The sequence below is a fragment of the Bison bison genome, unplaced genomic scaffold (genome assembly GCF_000754665.1).
Source record: "Bison bison bison isolate TAMUID 2011002044 unplaced genomic scaffold, Bison_UMD1.0 scf7180017864302, whole genome shotgun sequence".
In the NCBI taxonomy this organism is placed as follows: Eukaryota; Metazoa; Chordata; class Mammalia; order Artiodactyla; family Bovidae; genus Bison; species Bison bison.
Window position 1 is genome coordinate 4,395,510 of NW_011494874.1, and position 15,639 is coordinate 4,411,148.

Here is a 15,639-nt window from a genome sequence, read left to right on the forward strand (position 1 = left end):
CCTTCCCCTACCCACCCCACCCCCATCACCGAAACAGTGATTCTCCATGGGTTTCTCCTGGTCTGTGGCTTAGCCATTAAGGACAGAGATTTGGATTTGAATCAACGCAGGGTTAAGGGAACGCAGGCCTGTGTGCTGTGTGTGCGGCAGGGCACATGCTCTGGGCTCTGGGGACAGCAGGAGGCCGGCCCCTTGGTTGGAATTCCCCGAAGGGCAGCTGCAGGGGCAATTGTTAGAGGAGACCCAGGGCGGGCAGGGCCCTTGGAGCCCAGCGTGTGAGGAGGGTGGGGATCCCTGGCCAGGTAAGGCCCGCTAAGCCTCTGCAGCTGCTGGGGGGGCCTGTGGGCTGCTTGGCCTGGTTGGTGTTAATGATGTCTTTCCATTTCTGTCTTCTGCCCAAATTCCTTCCCGGCCAGCCCAAGGCATGGGGGAACTGGTCCGAGGGTCAAGTGTTTCCCCGTCCACTTAACAGGAATGTCCATTAGTATCTGTGAACCCTGATTTCACTGCTTCTAAGTGTATTGATGAACTGGGAGGAGGCCTCGCCTTGTAAATGAAATGTGGTTTTGTTGTAAAAGAAAATGACAACAAACGTGTAACTGTGTGTGTGTGTAAATATATGTTTGTCCATGTGCTTCAGGATGTCACGTTTCAGAACCCATCAGCCAGGTACCTGCTGCTGGGACAAGTCATCAGCTGCACTCAGTCATCTTTCCTCCTGTTGAGTCAAATGTCTCAGCGATCCGTCGACTTTATTCGGCTCATGACAGTGAGGGCAGCAGGGTTTTCCAGAGCTGCTGACTCTTGGGGGAGCTTTGTGTGAAAGCGGAAATCCTCTCCGAGGAAAGGACCTCATCTTTGCCTTCTTTTTTTATTTTTATTTTTAAAAGGCTGGAGTCTGTGGGACGAGGCAGCCGGAGGGGCTGGTTGGTAGGGTCTGGGAGTTTGAAAGGCTGTTTTGTGTATGTGTGACTTTTCTCTTTCCTGGTGCTTTCTCGTCTCTGGGTGGCAGTTTGGGTGACTCTGCCTGTCAGGCAGGGGCCCGGTCCTCTGAGCCTGTGCGGGATAGTGGGTCTCCACCTGCGCCCACAGGACTGAGGAAGAAGGGTTTGGGGGGGCAGGCCCCATCTCGCTGTGCCCTTCTCTGAGCCTGGGCAAGTGGTTCTTTCTCCTTTTATTTCTTCTGTGAGCGATCGGCTTCTAAGAAGGGACACAGGCACACACGCACACACATGCACCCCTACGCCCAGCTCGGTATCCGCCTGCCAGCGGAAATGAAACCACAGCCCGCCTTTGGGGGTGTCTCCGAAGGCCTCAAGCATGAGATTCAGCAAACTGTCTTGGTCCACCCGCTCTGACCTAAAAGCTTGACAGTTTGGGGGTTTGGGGTGACGTTGCTGCCTTCCTGGGAAGTGCCTCCCACAGCAGCCAGAGCCCAGGGCTCCACGCCCCGAGGGGGTGGGGTGGGGTGGAGTGGGCAGAGGAAACCCCAATCCTTGAAGTTGGGCGAACACCCCCTGTCATCTCCAGGAGTTTTACCTTCAGCACCGCACGTGGGAGGGGAAGGAGATGTTTTTGTTTCTTTTCCTCCTGGGCCCCTTTGGAGGAGGCGGAGGGCTGGACCCTGGGTCTAGGGACCTGAGTTCAGAGCGGTCTTAGGGATAGGACTCCAGCGGAGCCTGGCTGCCCAGGCTGGCTGGCTGGCTGCAAGAGGCCTGGAGGCAGAACTCAGACCTGCAGCCCAGTCAACGGCTTCGGATACTTTCAAACTCGATTACTGGGGCTCACGAGGCTTGCAGCAGGAGGAAAGTGAAAAGGCAGAGACTGCCAAATAAAGGAAGGAATACCAGATGTTACCAAAACAAAACAAAACAAAAAAAAGGAGGAAAATGAAAAAGTGCTGGTAGAGTCCCTTAGCAAAAGATGGAGAGGAGAAGGATGAATACCTAGGAACAGGCCTGCGTGAACTTTGCTCATTTTTAAATTAGCCTGTTTCTTTTGCAAGAGAAAAGAAGTTTGAGATTTATGTAGTTTAAAATCCCCCAGCAGAGAGGAACTATTCAGGCTTCTTCTCAAAATTCCCACCGGGGACAACGGACTGATGGACTCGGCTGAAAAAGTTTAATGAAAAGCAAAACCAAGACGGGGAAGCCAAGATGAAATTAGACGACAGAAAACATCTCCCTGTGCACAGAAAGGATGATCAGGTTGCGGTTCGGATGGATGAACTATTGTCTTTTATTTTTTATCAAATGCCCTAACAGATACTGCCGAGTGCCAGGTCCGCTCAGGAGGGCCAGGTACCTCCACTCTTCCTACCACAGAACTCACCCCTGTTTGATTTGAATTCTCAATTTCATTTTGTCCTTTTTTTTTGCTTTTTCAGCTCATTTCCTTTGTGCCTCTCTTTCTTTCTCTCTCTCTCTCTTTTTTTTAACAAAACAATATTTTGACATCCTCCTCCCATTTATTAAGAGTTCCTTCTCTAGCAATGGTGCACAATACGTCCTTATATTTCTAAAGAACTGTTTTCACAGCCCTTCTCCTTTGGCTCTGAAATTATGTATATGTAATTGGTAATTAAAGGTGCGAGCTTTTCAATATAAACAGTATTGCTCAATGTTAGATCATTAAAGGGAAAAGAGGCACCGAATAATTACCTTTAACATTCTGACAAATCGTGTGCGGGGAACCGGGTACCCCTAGAAACACTGTTCGGCGTGAGGGTTGTGATTACATTTAACCATAGCAAAGCATCTTTTCATAAAATAAATTTGTAAATTAATTATGTAGCATTGTCTTCCAACTCCCTTTTAAGTAAACTCTGGTTTCTTTTTAAAGTATAATTAATGGTTTCTGGGGCCGCCTTTGTGCACACTGTTTTCTCTGACCTTCTAGGCTCCTTTTTTTTTTGTTGTTAGAGGTATGCAGACAAGAGATTTTGGATTTCTTCGTCTGTGGGGTGTTTTTGGGCAGCCACATTGCCAGTGCATTTCTACATGTAATTCATCGAGGGCTCTGTTTGCTTTTCTAGAAGCACGGGTGGGATCTCAGATTGTCACCTCCCTTCTCCGCAACACCTGGGCGCCTACCCGTGCATGCATGGTTCACGTGTGTTCCGTGTCCTGTGCCGTCTGCTGGGTCTTCCACACAGACTCTCACAGGCCTTGAAGAAGCTTGTGCTCAGAACACACAGAGCCGTGATTTATAATGTAGGATGGAAGATGCCACAGGATTTTTTCCTTAAATTATCTGTTCTTTGGCTCTGGCCCGTCAATAACTTCACTGCCACGGAATGTGTTTTCCTCCACTCTGTTTCTTCCCTCTGTTCTTCTGTGGTTTTCATCATCCTTTCTTAAATGCCACACAACTTAAAACGTACCTGCCTCCTTGGGTTTCAGACCCCTGGCTGCCCCCTGGCTTCTCGGAAGACCCCCCCCACTGGTGCTGTCTACACGGCCATTGACATTTGCTTTTGACAAATCCCACCTCGAGTTTGTTCAGACCCTGAGCGTGGATGCAACCTTGCTGTCCAGTTGCCTTATTTATGACCTGTTGGTTGGCTGCGTCTCCCAGGTTTTCCTGAGGGGGTTGCTGCTTTTTGAGGTGTTTATTAGCTTCAAAATATTTGGGTCCCTTGCCCCCTACAAAACAAAAATGAAAGGAGGTAGGTAGATCGGCTGCTAAAGAAATATGAAAACGTTCAGCCCATTGCAAGTGTGGTTTGTCATCTGCCAAGAAATGCTTTTGGAGTCTGAAGAGCTTTCTTTTCTTTTCTTTTTACTGGGAGTGAAATAAAAACCGACCAACAAAAAAAGACAGTAGGGAGTTGGTGAGTGTCGGCAAAATCTACAAAGCGATGGAAGTCTGACCAGGAGCAGAGTGTTTGGCAGGGGAGCCGGCTGCCCCGTTCAGCCGGCTAGCCGCGTCTCTTCCCTGCGTTTTTTTTTTTTTTCCCCTTCGATATTTCTTTCTGAACCAATGCTCACTTGTTGCTTTCTGAGCCCCGGTCCTTTCTTTCTCTCGGAAAGACCAGCCCCGGGACGCCCGTCTGGGTTTCTGTTTTCCTGTCTGGTGTGCAGCCAGGTCTCAGGTAGAGGAATGCGAGCAGGGGCGCTCATGAATGGGGAGGACCTGAATGAAAGGTGGGAGGGAAGAGGGGTGTGCGACTCCCGCCACAGCAGGGAGAAACAGCTCTGGCTCACTGTTCTAAGCCTTGGCTGCCCATTGGAATCACCTGAGAGCCTTTAAAAAAAAAAAAAAAAGACAGCCTGAAGCTTGACTCCCAGTGTCATTGGTCTGGGGTACTGCCTGGGTGCCTGGGGGTTTTCAAAGCTCCCAGGTGGTTCTGAGATGTTACAGAGTTTTCGAGATGCCTCTCCATCATGCTGCCACCAGGCTGGGGATGGTCCAGCCCCCGGTGGAACCAGGATTGTGCGGATGTGCAGGCGGTCATGCGCGTGTCCCTATGCTGAACTGAGGGGAAATTGGCAGGAAATAAACTAGAAAGCCGTAAGATCCGTACCGCTTAAGGGGCAACCTCTGGGAGCTGCAAGGGCTGTGCCCAGAGCCTCAGTTTGCCCATCTGTGGCACGCAGGATGGCGAACCCCTTACCTCCAGGAGTCTTGGGTGGGGAACGTGGTGAACCCTTCGCATCCCGAAGCGGAGGCGCCTGCCTCTCGGTGGGGAAGGGTTGGAATGAACGATGGGTCTTGTGACTCCTTAAGCCCATCTTGTCTTCTCTGCCCCTCCCCTTGTGCTTTCTCTCTCCAGCAGAGCCTGAGCATGTGGAGGCCGCCATCCTCGAGGAAGACGAGGGTCTGGAGATAGAGGAGCCCGGCAGCCTGGGGCTGATGGTGGGTGGCCCCGACCCTGACCTGCTCACCTGTGGACAGTGTCAGATGAACTTCCCCCTGGGAGACATCCTGGTTTTTATAGAGCACAAGAAGAAGCAGTGTGGCGGCAGCCTGGGGGCCTGCTATGACAAAGGCCTGGACAAGGGCAGCCCTCCGCCCTCCTCACGCTCTGAGCTCAGGAAAGTGTCCGAGCCGGTGGAGATCGGGATCCAGGTGACCCCCGATGAGGATGACCACCTGCTGTCACCCACGAAAGGCGTCTGCCCCAAGCAGGAGAACCTCGCAGGTATGGAACGTTGCCCTCGCCCGGCCTCTGTAGAAGCCACCCCAACCCCTCGGGTCCCAGGCCCGCCCTCGCCCCTCGCTCTGCCGGGGGAGGGGCTCACCCTCTGTCTGAGGGTGGCGGTGCTGGGAGGGCCCACGGGGCTACCAGGATGGGCTTGCCCTTGCCGAGGGGCTGCCATCCGGGTGACCCTCAGCGGGAGAGAGGCCTGGGGCTCGGAGAGGCCCAGCGGGCTGAGGGTTGCTTTGCTTTTGGCAACGGACTCCGTGGTGGGGGCCTTATTCACAGCTGGCCGGGAGGGCAGGACGGACCTTGGGAAGGCTTGCTGGCCCTGACTTTGCTGGTGTTCTTGGCTTAGTCTCTGGCTTTGGAGCCCGACCGTCTCGCGTTGGAATCTCTTCTTCACATCTTGGACAAAGTCAATTTCCCAATCTGTGAAATGGAGTGAATGAGACCTATCTGTTGAGGGTTGTTGTGAGGCTTGATGAGATGTTGCGTGGGGGCAGGGCCTGCTGGGGGCCCTCATTTTTCTCATCCACTCTCTGGCCTCAGTTTCCCATCTGTCTAAAGAGGCCCCTTCTGATGTTGCCTGGTGCTAGCAGTGGGCCCAGGGAGGGGCTCGTGGGAGCCTGGCTGGAGCCGGTGCTCCTTGGGGGAGGTTGGCCATTGCCTCTGGCACGCCTACCTGGTGGGCCACCTGGATGGCTGGCTTTGATCACCTGAAGAACAGGTGCAGGGGCTGGTGTCCTCGGGCAGGCCTGGGGAGTTGGCCTCAAGTTCTGTTCGGGTCAAGGCCACGGCACGCCAGGGCCTCCTCCAGGGAGCCTGTGCTCCATGCAGCACAGAGTGGTGGCTTCCGGTCTGTCCTCCTGAGCTCAGGGCCCAACTTGGCCCGGGTTTCCTAGAAGCGGCGGGACGCTCTCGGAGCGCGTGCAGGGCTCAGATCCTGCCAGGAGACTTCGGACAAGCTCCTTCGGGGTCTGAGCCTCAGTTTCTCCTGGTGTCACCAGGAGGGACAGTCCTGGCGGGCCGGGTGGGTAGGTTCAAAGAGCAGGAGCTCCATAAATGCTTTGCCAGTGGGGCTTTTCTCCTGGGGGTACTTTCTGGCACCGCACCCGCAAGCAGGTGGCTGGCCGAGAAGATTGTATCCATCTCCACTGCGTCTGGGTCATGGAAACCAGCGGAGATGCTGGGCGGACTGAGGCTTTGGGTGCTACTTGGGGTGGGCGGGTGAACTTGGTGGAACCAGGACACTCTGCTCCCATGGGTGGGACATATGAGCGTGGCCAGGAGACCCCCACCCCCACCCTGCCATCACCCAGGAGGCAGTCAGTCTGGTGACGCAGCAAGCCCAGCTGCTCTAGGGCAGCCACCGGGCAGCTCTGTGACCCTGAGCCTCCCTTTGCCCATCTGTACAATGGGGTTAATGAACTCTGTCTCTGGCCTGCAGTGGAGTGCCGAGTCCTGCAAGCATGGGCTGGGCCCTGGGGAGACCCTGTGCAACCAGACTGGCCTGTGGGGCTGGCCTTCTGGCGGGCGTCCTAGCGTGAAATCTCCCACACTCTTAACTTGCCCAGGGCGTTGAGAAAAGTGTCCGACGTGTTCAGGCCAAAGTCCCGTCAGCCCCGGTTTCTCAGAGCGCAGAGCAGGTCTGAGTGGTCCCGCCTTCCTTAGGGCCGGAGCCCTGACGCGGAGGAAGGTGTTGGGCCCCTGTGTCTGTCTTTCTTTTCTTTGTCCGACGCTGAGAGACAGTTTTCACCGGTGGCACAGACACCTGGCATCAGGGCACACAGACCTTTCGGGAGTGGCTTCTGCCTGCGAGAGGGGCCCCATTCATGGTTCAATGGGAAGGCTTTCTGCTTTCGCCAGGGCCCATCCAAATCCTCATTTCACAGGGAAGGTATTTTCCAATGAGAGGCTGCAGATCACTGTGGGGAGGTTTGTTTAAGAAAGCGACTAAATATGATTTCATAAAAGGCAAAGTTAATCTCCAAGGCGGCTTTGTCCTCAACCCCCACCGCCCCCCCCGCCGCCCTCTGCACCCCTCCCTTTTTCGGGGTTGTAATACTGCAGCGGCCTACAGTATTTTTATTCTGTGTGTGACGAAAGATATTCTTGGCCTTTTCTGTTCAGCAACAGGACGAATGGATTTCTTCATCCTCGAAAAAATATGTAAAATAATCCCTTAGAAGTCTAAGGAGATATGTTTGTTCAAAGCATTTAAAATGTTATTTTAATCAAAGGCACGAGACAGTCTCCATGCTGTGTCAGCTAAAGACGACCATTCCGTTTTAACAGCCCGTCATGATTTTTCCTTCCCAGGCTCCTTTTTTGCCTTTTCCCCTCCCTACTTTGACACCAAGTTTTTCCTTCTTCTTCTTTTTTTTAAAAAAATTTAATAAAAAGGAAAGATTAAAGAATAAAAACTTCAGTAGCTAAATGTTTAAAGTCATTTAATATGGTGGGAGCATTAATTATTTTAGCTTTAATTGAATTCTGAGGACTGCGGTGGTTGCATTTTTGTAGACAAGCCCTGTTTATTATTTCTCTGTGTAGATTAACAGTAAAGGAAACACAGATAACTTTTAGTTATTTATTGTAAAATAAATGTGTCAATTCATGTGTAAAGCAAGCTGCTCAAAGATAATTGAGTCTTTATATTTTAAGAGGGGGAATAGGAATTCCAGGCGCTTCTCCGCCGGGGCTTCCGGAAATCTACACAGCTGTTGCCCCAGCCCCGGGCACTGCTGGCCTTACCCAGGCCTTTCCTGTCCCTGCTTCCTGGCCGTGGCTGGGAGGGGATGCTCCAGCCTGTCCATGCACCCCTGTGGTAGCTGGTGTGGGTGGTGCTGATTCCTAGGACTTGGCCTCTGGCTTGGTGGTCTGAGGCGGGGCACCCATGTGGCCGTGAGGGTCCTGCTTTTCCTGGAGCCCACAGTCTGAGCGTGGTCCAGACAGGCAGGTCCCAACTCTCTTCCTACCAAGTGCTTCTAGAGGCTGGGCTCCAGAGATGGGCTGGGCAGGGCTGATCTGTAAATATGTGGGGGGTCCCTTCCACTGTTAGGGGCTTCCCCAGTGGTTCAGTAGTTAAGAATCCACCTGCCAATATAGGCAATGCAGGAAATATGGGTTTGATCCCTGGATTGGAAAGATCCCTTGTAGGAGGGGGCATGGCAGCCCACTCCAGTATTCTTGCCTGGAGAATCCCATGGACAGAGGAGCTTGGCGGGCTGTGGTCCATAGCGTTGCAAAGAGTTGGACATGAAGTGACTGAGCCACGCGTGCACTTCCACTATTAAGGACATCCCCAGGGTGAGAACTGAGCTGGAATTCTGTGAGTCATTACCCCAGAGTGGCACTCGTTCCTTGGGATGGTATTCTGGAGATGGGTATAAAGAGATTAGTTAACTACTTTTTTTTTTTTTTTAATGATAGAGGGGTAGGAGAGTGGAGAGAGGATGTTTCTGAAGCCTTGTTTCCTAGGGCTGCAGTCCCCAACCTTTCTGGCCCCAGGGACTGATTTCGTGGAAGACAGTTTTTCCGCTGACCAGGGTGGGGGGATGGTTTGGGGATGATTCAAGCACATTGTATATCTTGTGCACTTTGCTGCTGTTATTGTTACATCAGCTCCACCTCAGCTCATCAGGTGTTAGATCCTGGAGGTTGGGGACCCCGTCCTATTGCATTCCTTCATTCGTTCAACTAGAACCTCCTGCCCTTCCGCCACCCTGGACATCCCCACTGGAAAGAGCCCCCATGGGGCAGGCGCGTGGTGGGAGCAGGGTGTGAGCTGTCCCGCCTTGATGTGTACGGTCAAGTTCTGGGGTGCTGCTTTTTGACAGTGTGCCGGGGCTGGAGAAGGTCCCTCGAGCTTCTGTCCAAGGTTCCCCTGCAGATGGAGGGCTGGTGCTGGCCAGAGGTAGGGGCTTTGGCTGGAGATCTGACCCAGGGGCAGGCATCTGATACACGTCTACCTGTATAGGAGTTCTTCCTATTTCTTAAGATCCCTTCCCGCCACATCATCCCTGCCTCTGAGGAGGGTTCTGATGGAACTCGGGGACCCATCCATCGAGGGCAGCAGGAGCAGTGAACCCTGGGAGGGGAGGTGAGCAAGGTCCAGGCTTTGCCAAGAGCATGAGTCTCTGAGCTCTTCTCTGGGATGAGCGTCCCGAGGAGGGGTGTCGTGAAGCGGGGTTAGGGGTGTCTGGGTTTGCCATCCCCACCGGGGAGCTCAAGTCTGCGGCCCACCCTGCTTTCTGCCGGCCACTTGCAGTGTGACGTGCCCTTCTGAGCTGCAGGGTCCTCATCTACCTAACGATAATTGTGACATTTAGAAAGGACGTGTGTGTGGCATGCATGCTGCGAAAACAAGTGGGCCCCTCTTCCTTCAGGGATGCTCTGCTGTCTCTCTCTGGCTCCATCATCTCCCAGTGTTAGAATGGTGACTGTTGGTCTCCCTGGGATCTGGGAGAAATTTCCACTGGGTTCTGAGGCTGCCCGTCGGAAACAACGGGACGACAGTTGCGTGTCCCGTCTGGTGTGTGGCCCCTCCTTTCCTGTCTTCGGTCACATTACTGGTCATCTGGTGACAACTTGAGGGCAAGTTGCCTAGGAGGAGCGGTGTGGAGGGTTGAAGGTGAGAGTTGCTCTGGTGCCAGTCGCCCAGGGTGGGATTTTTGAGCCCACCCAGGCAAGTCGCTTCACTTTTCTGGATCCCAGTTTCCTCGTCTGCACCTGCTTTTTTGGCTTCATGCTTAGAAGTCAATGAGATGAGAGTGTTAAGCGCCCACCCGGCACAGGGTCTGGGCTCAGATAGACCCCTGAGAAATGGAAGCATCTGGAGAGCTTTGAAAAGAGCGTGGACCCCGCCTGGTGGTGTGAGATGCTTGCCTTTCAGAGTCAGTGTCCTTAAAACTTTTAATGAATGTCTCTCAGCCATTCCCTCCACATTCCGCCTTAGAATTCCCACTGTATCGCCCCTGATCACAGGTATTTCGTTTTTGCGCGTTATCACCCCTACCACAACCAAATGAAGCTATCAAGGGAGGAATGAGCCATCAGCTGTCAGCCATAGGTGGGCCTTTTCTTTGTTCCTTCCCCCAAACGCCAAGTGTCAGATTTCTGGAGCAATGCGGAGACAAGCAGCAGGTAACAGGGGGTGGCAGGCCCCCCTGGGCTGGAGGTGGCGGGCAGGTCCGTGCCGTGATGGCTCCATCTGGTTCCTTTATCAGCAGCCGGGAAGGACTGGAGATGCTCCTGGGGGTGGAGGGCAGCGTTCACGTGGCGGGCAGGGCACGCACCAGGGCTTCGGTTTGGGGTCCCGCTGACAAAATGCATTGCAGAAAAGGGCTTCTGCTCAGCCAGGGGATTTACACTGCTGCTTGGAGAACGTTCGTTTCAGACTGTAAAAAATAAATAAAATAAGTGTGAGAAAAGAATATTAGCTTGGCCAGTGGAAGAAACTAAATAACTTGCTCGTGCTGGAAACTGGAGATAAACCCCACTTGCAGGTTGTCTTAAAAAAAAACCCTGCATTTGATATATTTAGAGTTGTTATTTTTCCTTCAAATTAAGATTAGTTAAATCCATGTGTGTTGTGGCATGGATTATATTTTTTTATTATTAAATCGTGACAGCTAATTATTAGTTCTGTCTGCACCAAGGGGTTGTGGACTGTTCTGTCTGACGGACATGGCCCTAGGTTCTGGCTGGGATAAGCTGGGCATTGCAGGACTGACCTCAGAGCTTGGGCAGGGCTGGTGGGTGGTGGGTAAGAGGGGCCACCCACTGAGCTAGGTGCTTTTCTTGGGTTGAAATCTCACCTTGAAACAGATACTGTTAACCTACCACTCTGAAATAGATGTTTCTAATCCCACTTTGAGTTGGGGCTCAGAGAGGTTAAGGACTTGCCCGAGGTCACACAGCAAAGTGGAATCAGACTTGGGTCTGCCTGGCTTCTTCATATAGCACAGAGTATGGAGGCTTTTAGGGAGAGGGATTCTAATTTGCCTGGCTGGTGGAGCCATTGACGGCAGGCACTATCTCCAGACCCCATTCAAGGTGTTCTTTGAAGCCTGTCTCAGGTGTGACCCTTGGAAACACTGCCAGGAAACCTGAGGCCCCCAGAAACCTTGATGCAGTCCCAGGCACGCTCAATACAGTTGCCCACACTTGCCGGTAAAGGTTTGGAGAGACAGGTGGCAGAAGAGCAATAACATAAAAGCAATAATACAGATGGACCAGGGCTAGAACTGGTATTTTGCTGGTGACTTCTTGTAGGACCTTCAGCTAAGTGTCCACCTGTCCAAATCTCAGTTTCCTGTTAGATGGAGTTAACCTTTCTTATCTGTCAGGCTTGTTCTAAGGTGTGGTTTAGACAACGTATGTGTATACTGGCTTCCCAGGTGGCTCAGTGGTTACGAATCTGCCTGCAGTGCAAGAGACGCAGGTTCGATCCCTGGGTCAGGAAGTTCCCTTGGAGAAGGAAATGGCAACCTGCTCCAGTATTCTGGCTTGGAGAATCCCATGGACAGAGGAGCCTGGCGGACTACAGTCTATGGGTTTGCAAAGAGTCGGACGTGACTGAGAACACACCCATACACACACAGGAACACACACACACGCCTATGGCTAGGTCCATGTGCATTTGTAACTGTTAAATAGTAGTCGCCAGTGGAGTGAGCGGGGTTCTGGCCTGAGCTGGAAGGATCTCTGCCTTTGCCCATCCTCGCCTGTTAAGAGACATGTCTGAGCTTGCGTACTTGGTTGTCGGCAGGGCTCTGGCCACACCAGGGTGCCCAGCCCTGCAGCTCAAGCCAAACTGTTTCCTCTCTTGGAGTCTTGGTTTCCTCTCCTGTAAACGGGGATGGGTGGTCTCAGGGAGGTGGGAGACAGCAGGTAACCTTTGTAATCTGTTCACACCATGGCAAAGAGTGTCAGTAAGCTCCACAACATGACTGTAGTACTACGTCGTAGCTGGAAGTTGTATTGAACTAAGAAGGAGATGCAAAATACTGGTCAGTGAAAGGGTCAGTTCCTCCCCCTTTTGGGTTAGGGACCTTACAATCTGATTCATATAGGTGGATCCATACTTCCAGCAGGAGTGCAGAAAAGGGGAAGGAAAGTAAAGGAAGAGAGAGAGAAAAAGGCACTGGGCTCTCAAGAGGAGAACCTAACCAACATTCAGCCTCAATTATTATTATTATTATTAGGGTTTTTATTTGGCAGTAAATAGTTAGCAGTTGACTTAAGTTTTTTATTAGCCTTTTGACAGCTCCCCACCCCCCATTCCCTAATTTTCATGGCTGACTAATGCATAACCAGCAGCTCCAGAATCTCTCAGGAGTGGGCTAAGACAGCTCCATAAATAAGGCAGCCTGGATGTCACCCTGTGCCCTTGGAGTCCTCTTTCACCGAGGAGACAAAAAGATCTGAGTTTTTCGTATTTGGGTTTTTAATTTAACACATCCTCATTAGAGCTTACAACGTGCCAGTCACTGTTTGAAGGGCTTTACACATGTTAACTGATGTGACCCTCCCAGCAGCCTCACTGTGCAGAAGAGGAAGCTAGAGCACAGAGACCTGAAGTCCCTGGCCCAGGGCCACATAGCCAGTGAGCGAGGGCCCCGGGTGTGAACTCCGGCAGTCGTGTTCTTTCCTGTGGTGAAGCCCGTACTGCCCGTGGTCATATTTCATCCCGCGTTCCCATCCACTGTCTCCACCCCAGTAGGGCGGTAAATCAGACCTACTTTCATTTTGTAGATGAGGAAACTGAGTCACAGTGAGGGTAGGCGCCTTGCTCAGCCACCCTGTGCTGTGCTGAGTCGGAGGGCGAGGGACGATGCCTGCCTAACCTGCTCATGTCCTGTGAGTCAGCGGCATGGTCGTGTCTAGAAACCAAGCTCCTGACTTCCAGCCAGGAAGTGACCTTCACAGGGTGGCTCGGGGGTCCTCACCCGGTCATCTCCGGGGAGCCCAGGCACCCGGGGTTCCTGTGGGTCTTTGTGGCTGGCAGGGCCCCTTCTGCTCCCAGTTTCCCAAGGATGCAGATGAGGGAACCCGGGGTGCAGTGTGGGGTGCACCCCACTGCCGTCCTGTGCCTGTCTGTGGATTGTTTGTGCCTTCTGCCATCTGTGCAAAAGCCATCTTATTAGGAGCTGACCCCCAGGGTCAGGATTGGGTTAGCAACAGCCCTGTGGATTTATTGCATGAAGCCTGGGGAGAGGCAGGCCCCTGAATGCTGTGTGACCTTGAGCAGACCCTCCCCCTCTCTGGGCCTGAGCTTCCTTAGTGGAAAAGGAGTGACCAGCGGTTTCTAACAGGTGCAAGAGCCTGTGCAGGGTGAGGGGCGGACTCCAACTTCCCACCTAAATTCCCTTCCCCCCCCTTTTTTTTTTAAAGAAGCCTAGAAGTTTAATTTTATCGAATAAAGAAAGTTCATTTCAGGACTTTCCTCATTTGTTACATAGTGGGCTTAGGAAGTAATTTTTCTTAGAAGATATTGGTGACTGAAAATGATAAGTATTACATTAAAGGATACATAGGGTCTCTTTCTGCTCCAAGCTGTGACGATTCTTCTGGGAGGATTTGGTGCTGCCCTGTGACAGGCATCAAGTTTAGACTCGGTCCCTCGAGTGACCTGGCCCCTTCTGGGCACTGTCCCTCATCCTGTAGATGGGGGCTGGTGGTGTGGTTGTTAAGAGAACCTCTCCTTCCCCAATTGTATAAACCTCAGGCCCCACAAAATCTGGACCCACCCTGGCCCAGGCACTGCTAAGCGGCAACTAGTGACCTAAGCGGGCAGGAGTGTCAGCTTTGCTGGAATTGAGCCCAGGCAGGCGCTGCAGATGGCACGGTGGATCAGGCCTCGGGGCTGGGGGAGGCCTTTTTGGAGAATGTAAGACTTCATCTTGTTTGTTTGTGGCAGCGTACAAGATCCTGGTTGTGGACCAGGGGTCTAACCCACACCCGCTGCGTTGGAAGCACAGAGTCTTAATCGCCAGGGACGTCTCAAGGCTTCGCTTTATTTTGTTTTTAAGTGGGTTTCCTTAGGGTACTCTTCATCTACTGGTTTTGATCTGGAGGCCTCCTCCCTCCGCCCCTGGGGGAGGGGGCCGTCCCCAGGAAGGAGGAGTCTGTGGGGAGGCTGGATCATGTGGGAGGGGGAGGCCTGGGGAGGAGAGGTGGCACCTTGTGAATGAGAGACCCTTCTGGGAGAGGGGTTGCCTGTTGCTGTTCAGACAGCATGGAAACTGGGACCCCCAGGCTCCTTGGGGTGGAAAAATAGCAATGCAAGGGTCTTTGGTTGAAGGTGAGAAGTCAGAATCCTCCCTTCCTGGTGGAGAGGAGAGGGCAGTTACTTGGATGTGACTTCCAAAGCGGGTGGACCCCCCCAGCCTGCGACAGCCAGTTCGATCTCTAAGTCAGGGCACTGTTTGATCAGGGCTGCTGACCCTTGGGCAGCATCCATGGCCTTCATGTTGCCAGTGTGGACACAGCCTTAGGTGTAGGCAGGTGAGTCCAGATTCAAAGGTGTAACAGGTCCTTGCCCACCCACGATGAACCTTCATGTGCAGAGACCCGCAGCCTGTCAGCCCCAGTGCCTGGGAAGCGATGGTGTGTGGGGGAGTACGTCTGTTTAACCCAGCCGCGTCCAAAAAACATGCTTGTCACCCCTGACACCAGGTACCAAAGGGATCCAGGAAAGTAGCAGAGGAAGCACTGGCTTTATTTCAAAAAATAAAGGGACCAGGGATCTGACCCACATCCCTTGCGTTGGAAGCGGGTAGCCCGCCTGCTCTTTTTGGTACCTGGTCCTCTGGCTTTTTTGGGCCAGAGAATGGCATCTGGAGAGTTTAGCACAAACCCCGCCCCCCCCCACCCCCCCCCCCCGCAACCCCCGCCCCTGCCCCACACAACCAGCAGGGTTCTAGGGGGCCTCCCCTGGGGCTGGGGGTCAGGGACTGCCTGTCCTGGGTTTAGTATCACCACAGTCATCTAGGGTCCTTCCTCAAAGGAGAAGCAGGACAAACCTTTGATGGCCCCCTCCCACCCCAGAGACTGGCTGAAAAGGTTGAGGCTGCTAGACCCCACAAAACCAAGTTCTCCAAGGGAGCCAGTGGAGTCTTTCCCCCTCCTACCCCGAGTTCAAAGCCAGCCAATTAAGAAATCTAAACAGTGCGGTCTTCTCCCGGCATCGTTGACATCACTGGCTTGTAAAACTTTCCCTGCAGAAGGAGGCGAGGCGACTTGATTCCCCGGGGAAAAAGAAGTATGTAATTTTCCTGACCTGGCCTTTGCTTGAGATCGGGAAGGAGGGGAAGACACGCAAACGGGGCCTAAGACACAAACAAGATCCGCGCTCTGGCGTCGGGGTCGTGCCGCCCGCGGCCCCGCAGTCCCAGATGCAGAAAGCAGCCTGCTGCGTGCGGGGAATGTCTGGCTCCCCTAGTCGGGCGAGGCTGCCCCCGCGCTTTGGGGCCGGGGGCGCTGGTGGGGCC

The 15,639-nt window shown here is 53.0% G+C and overlaps 1 protein-coding gene across 1 annotated transcript in view; it reads left to right on the forward strand.

The window, feature by feature from the left end:
• BCL11B (B-cell CLL/lymphoma 11B (zinc finger protein)) overlaps positions 1 to 15,639 on the forward strand; it is a 101,446-nt gene that overhangs the window by 8,867 nt on the left and 76,940 nt on the right. Inside the window, 1 exon segment of the mRNA XM_010851430.1 lies at positions 4,775 to 5,143. Within this exon segment, the coding sequence (XP_010849732.1) occupies positions 4,775 to 5,143 (369 nt within the window).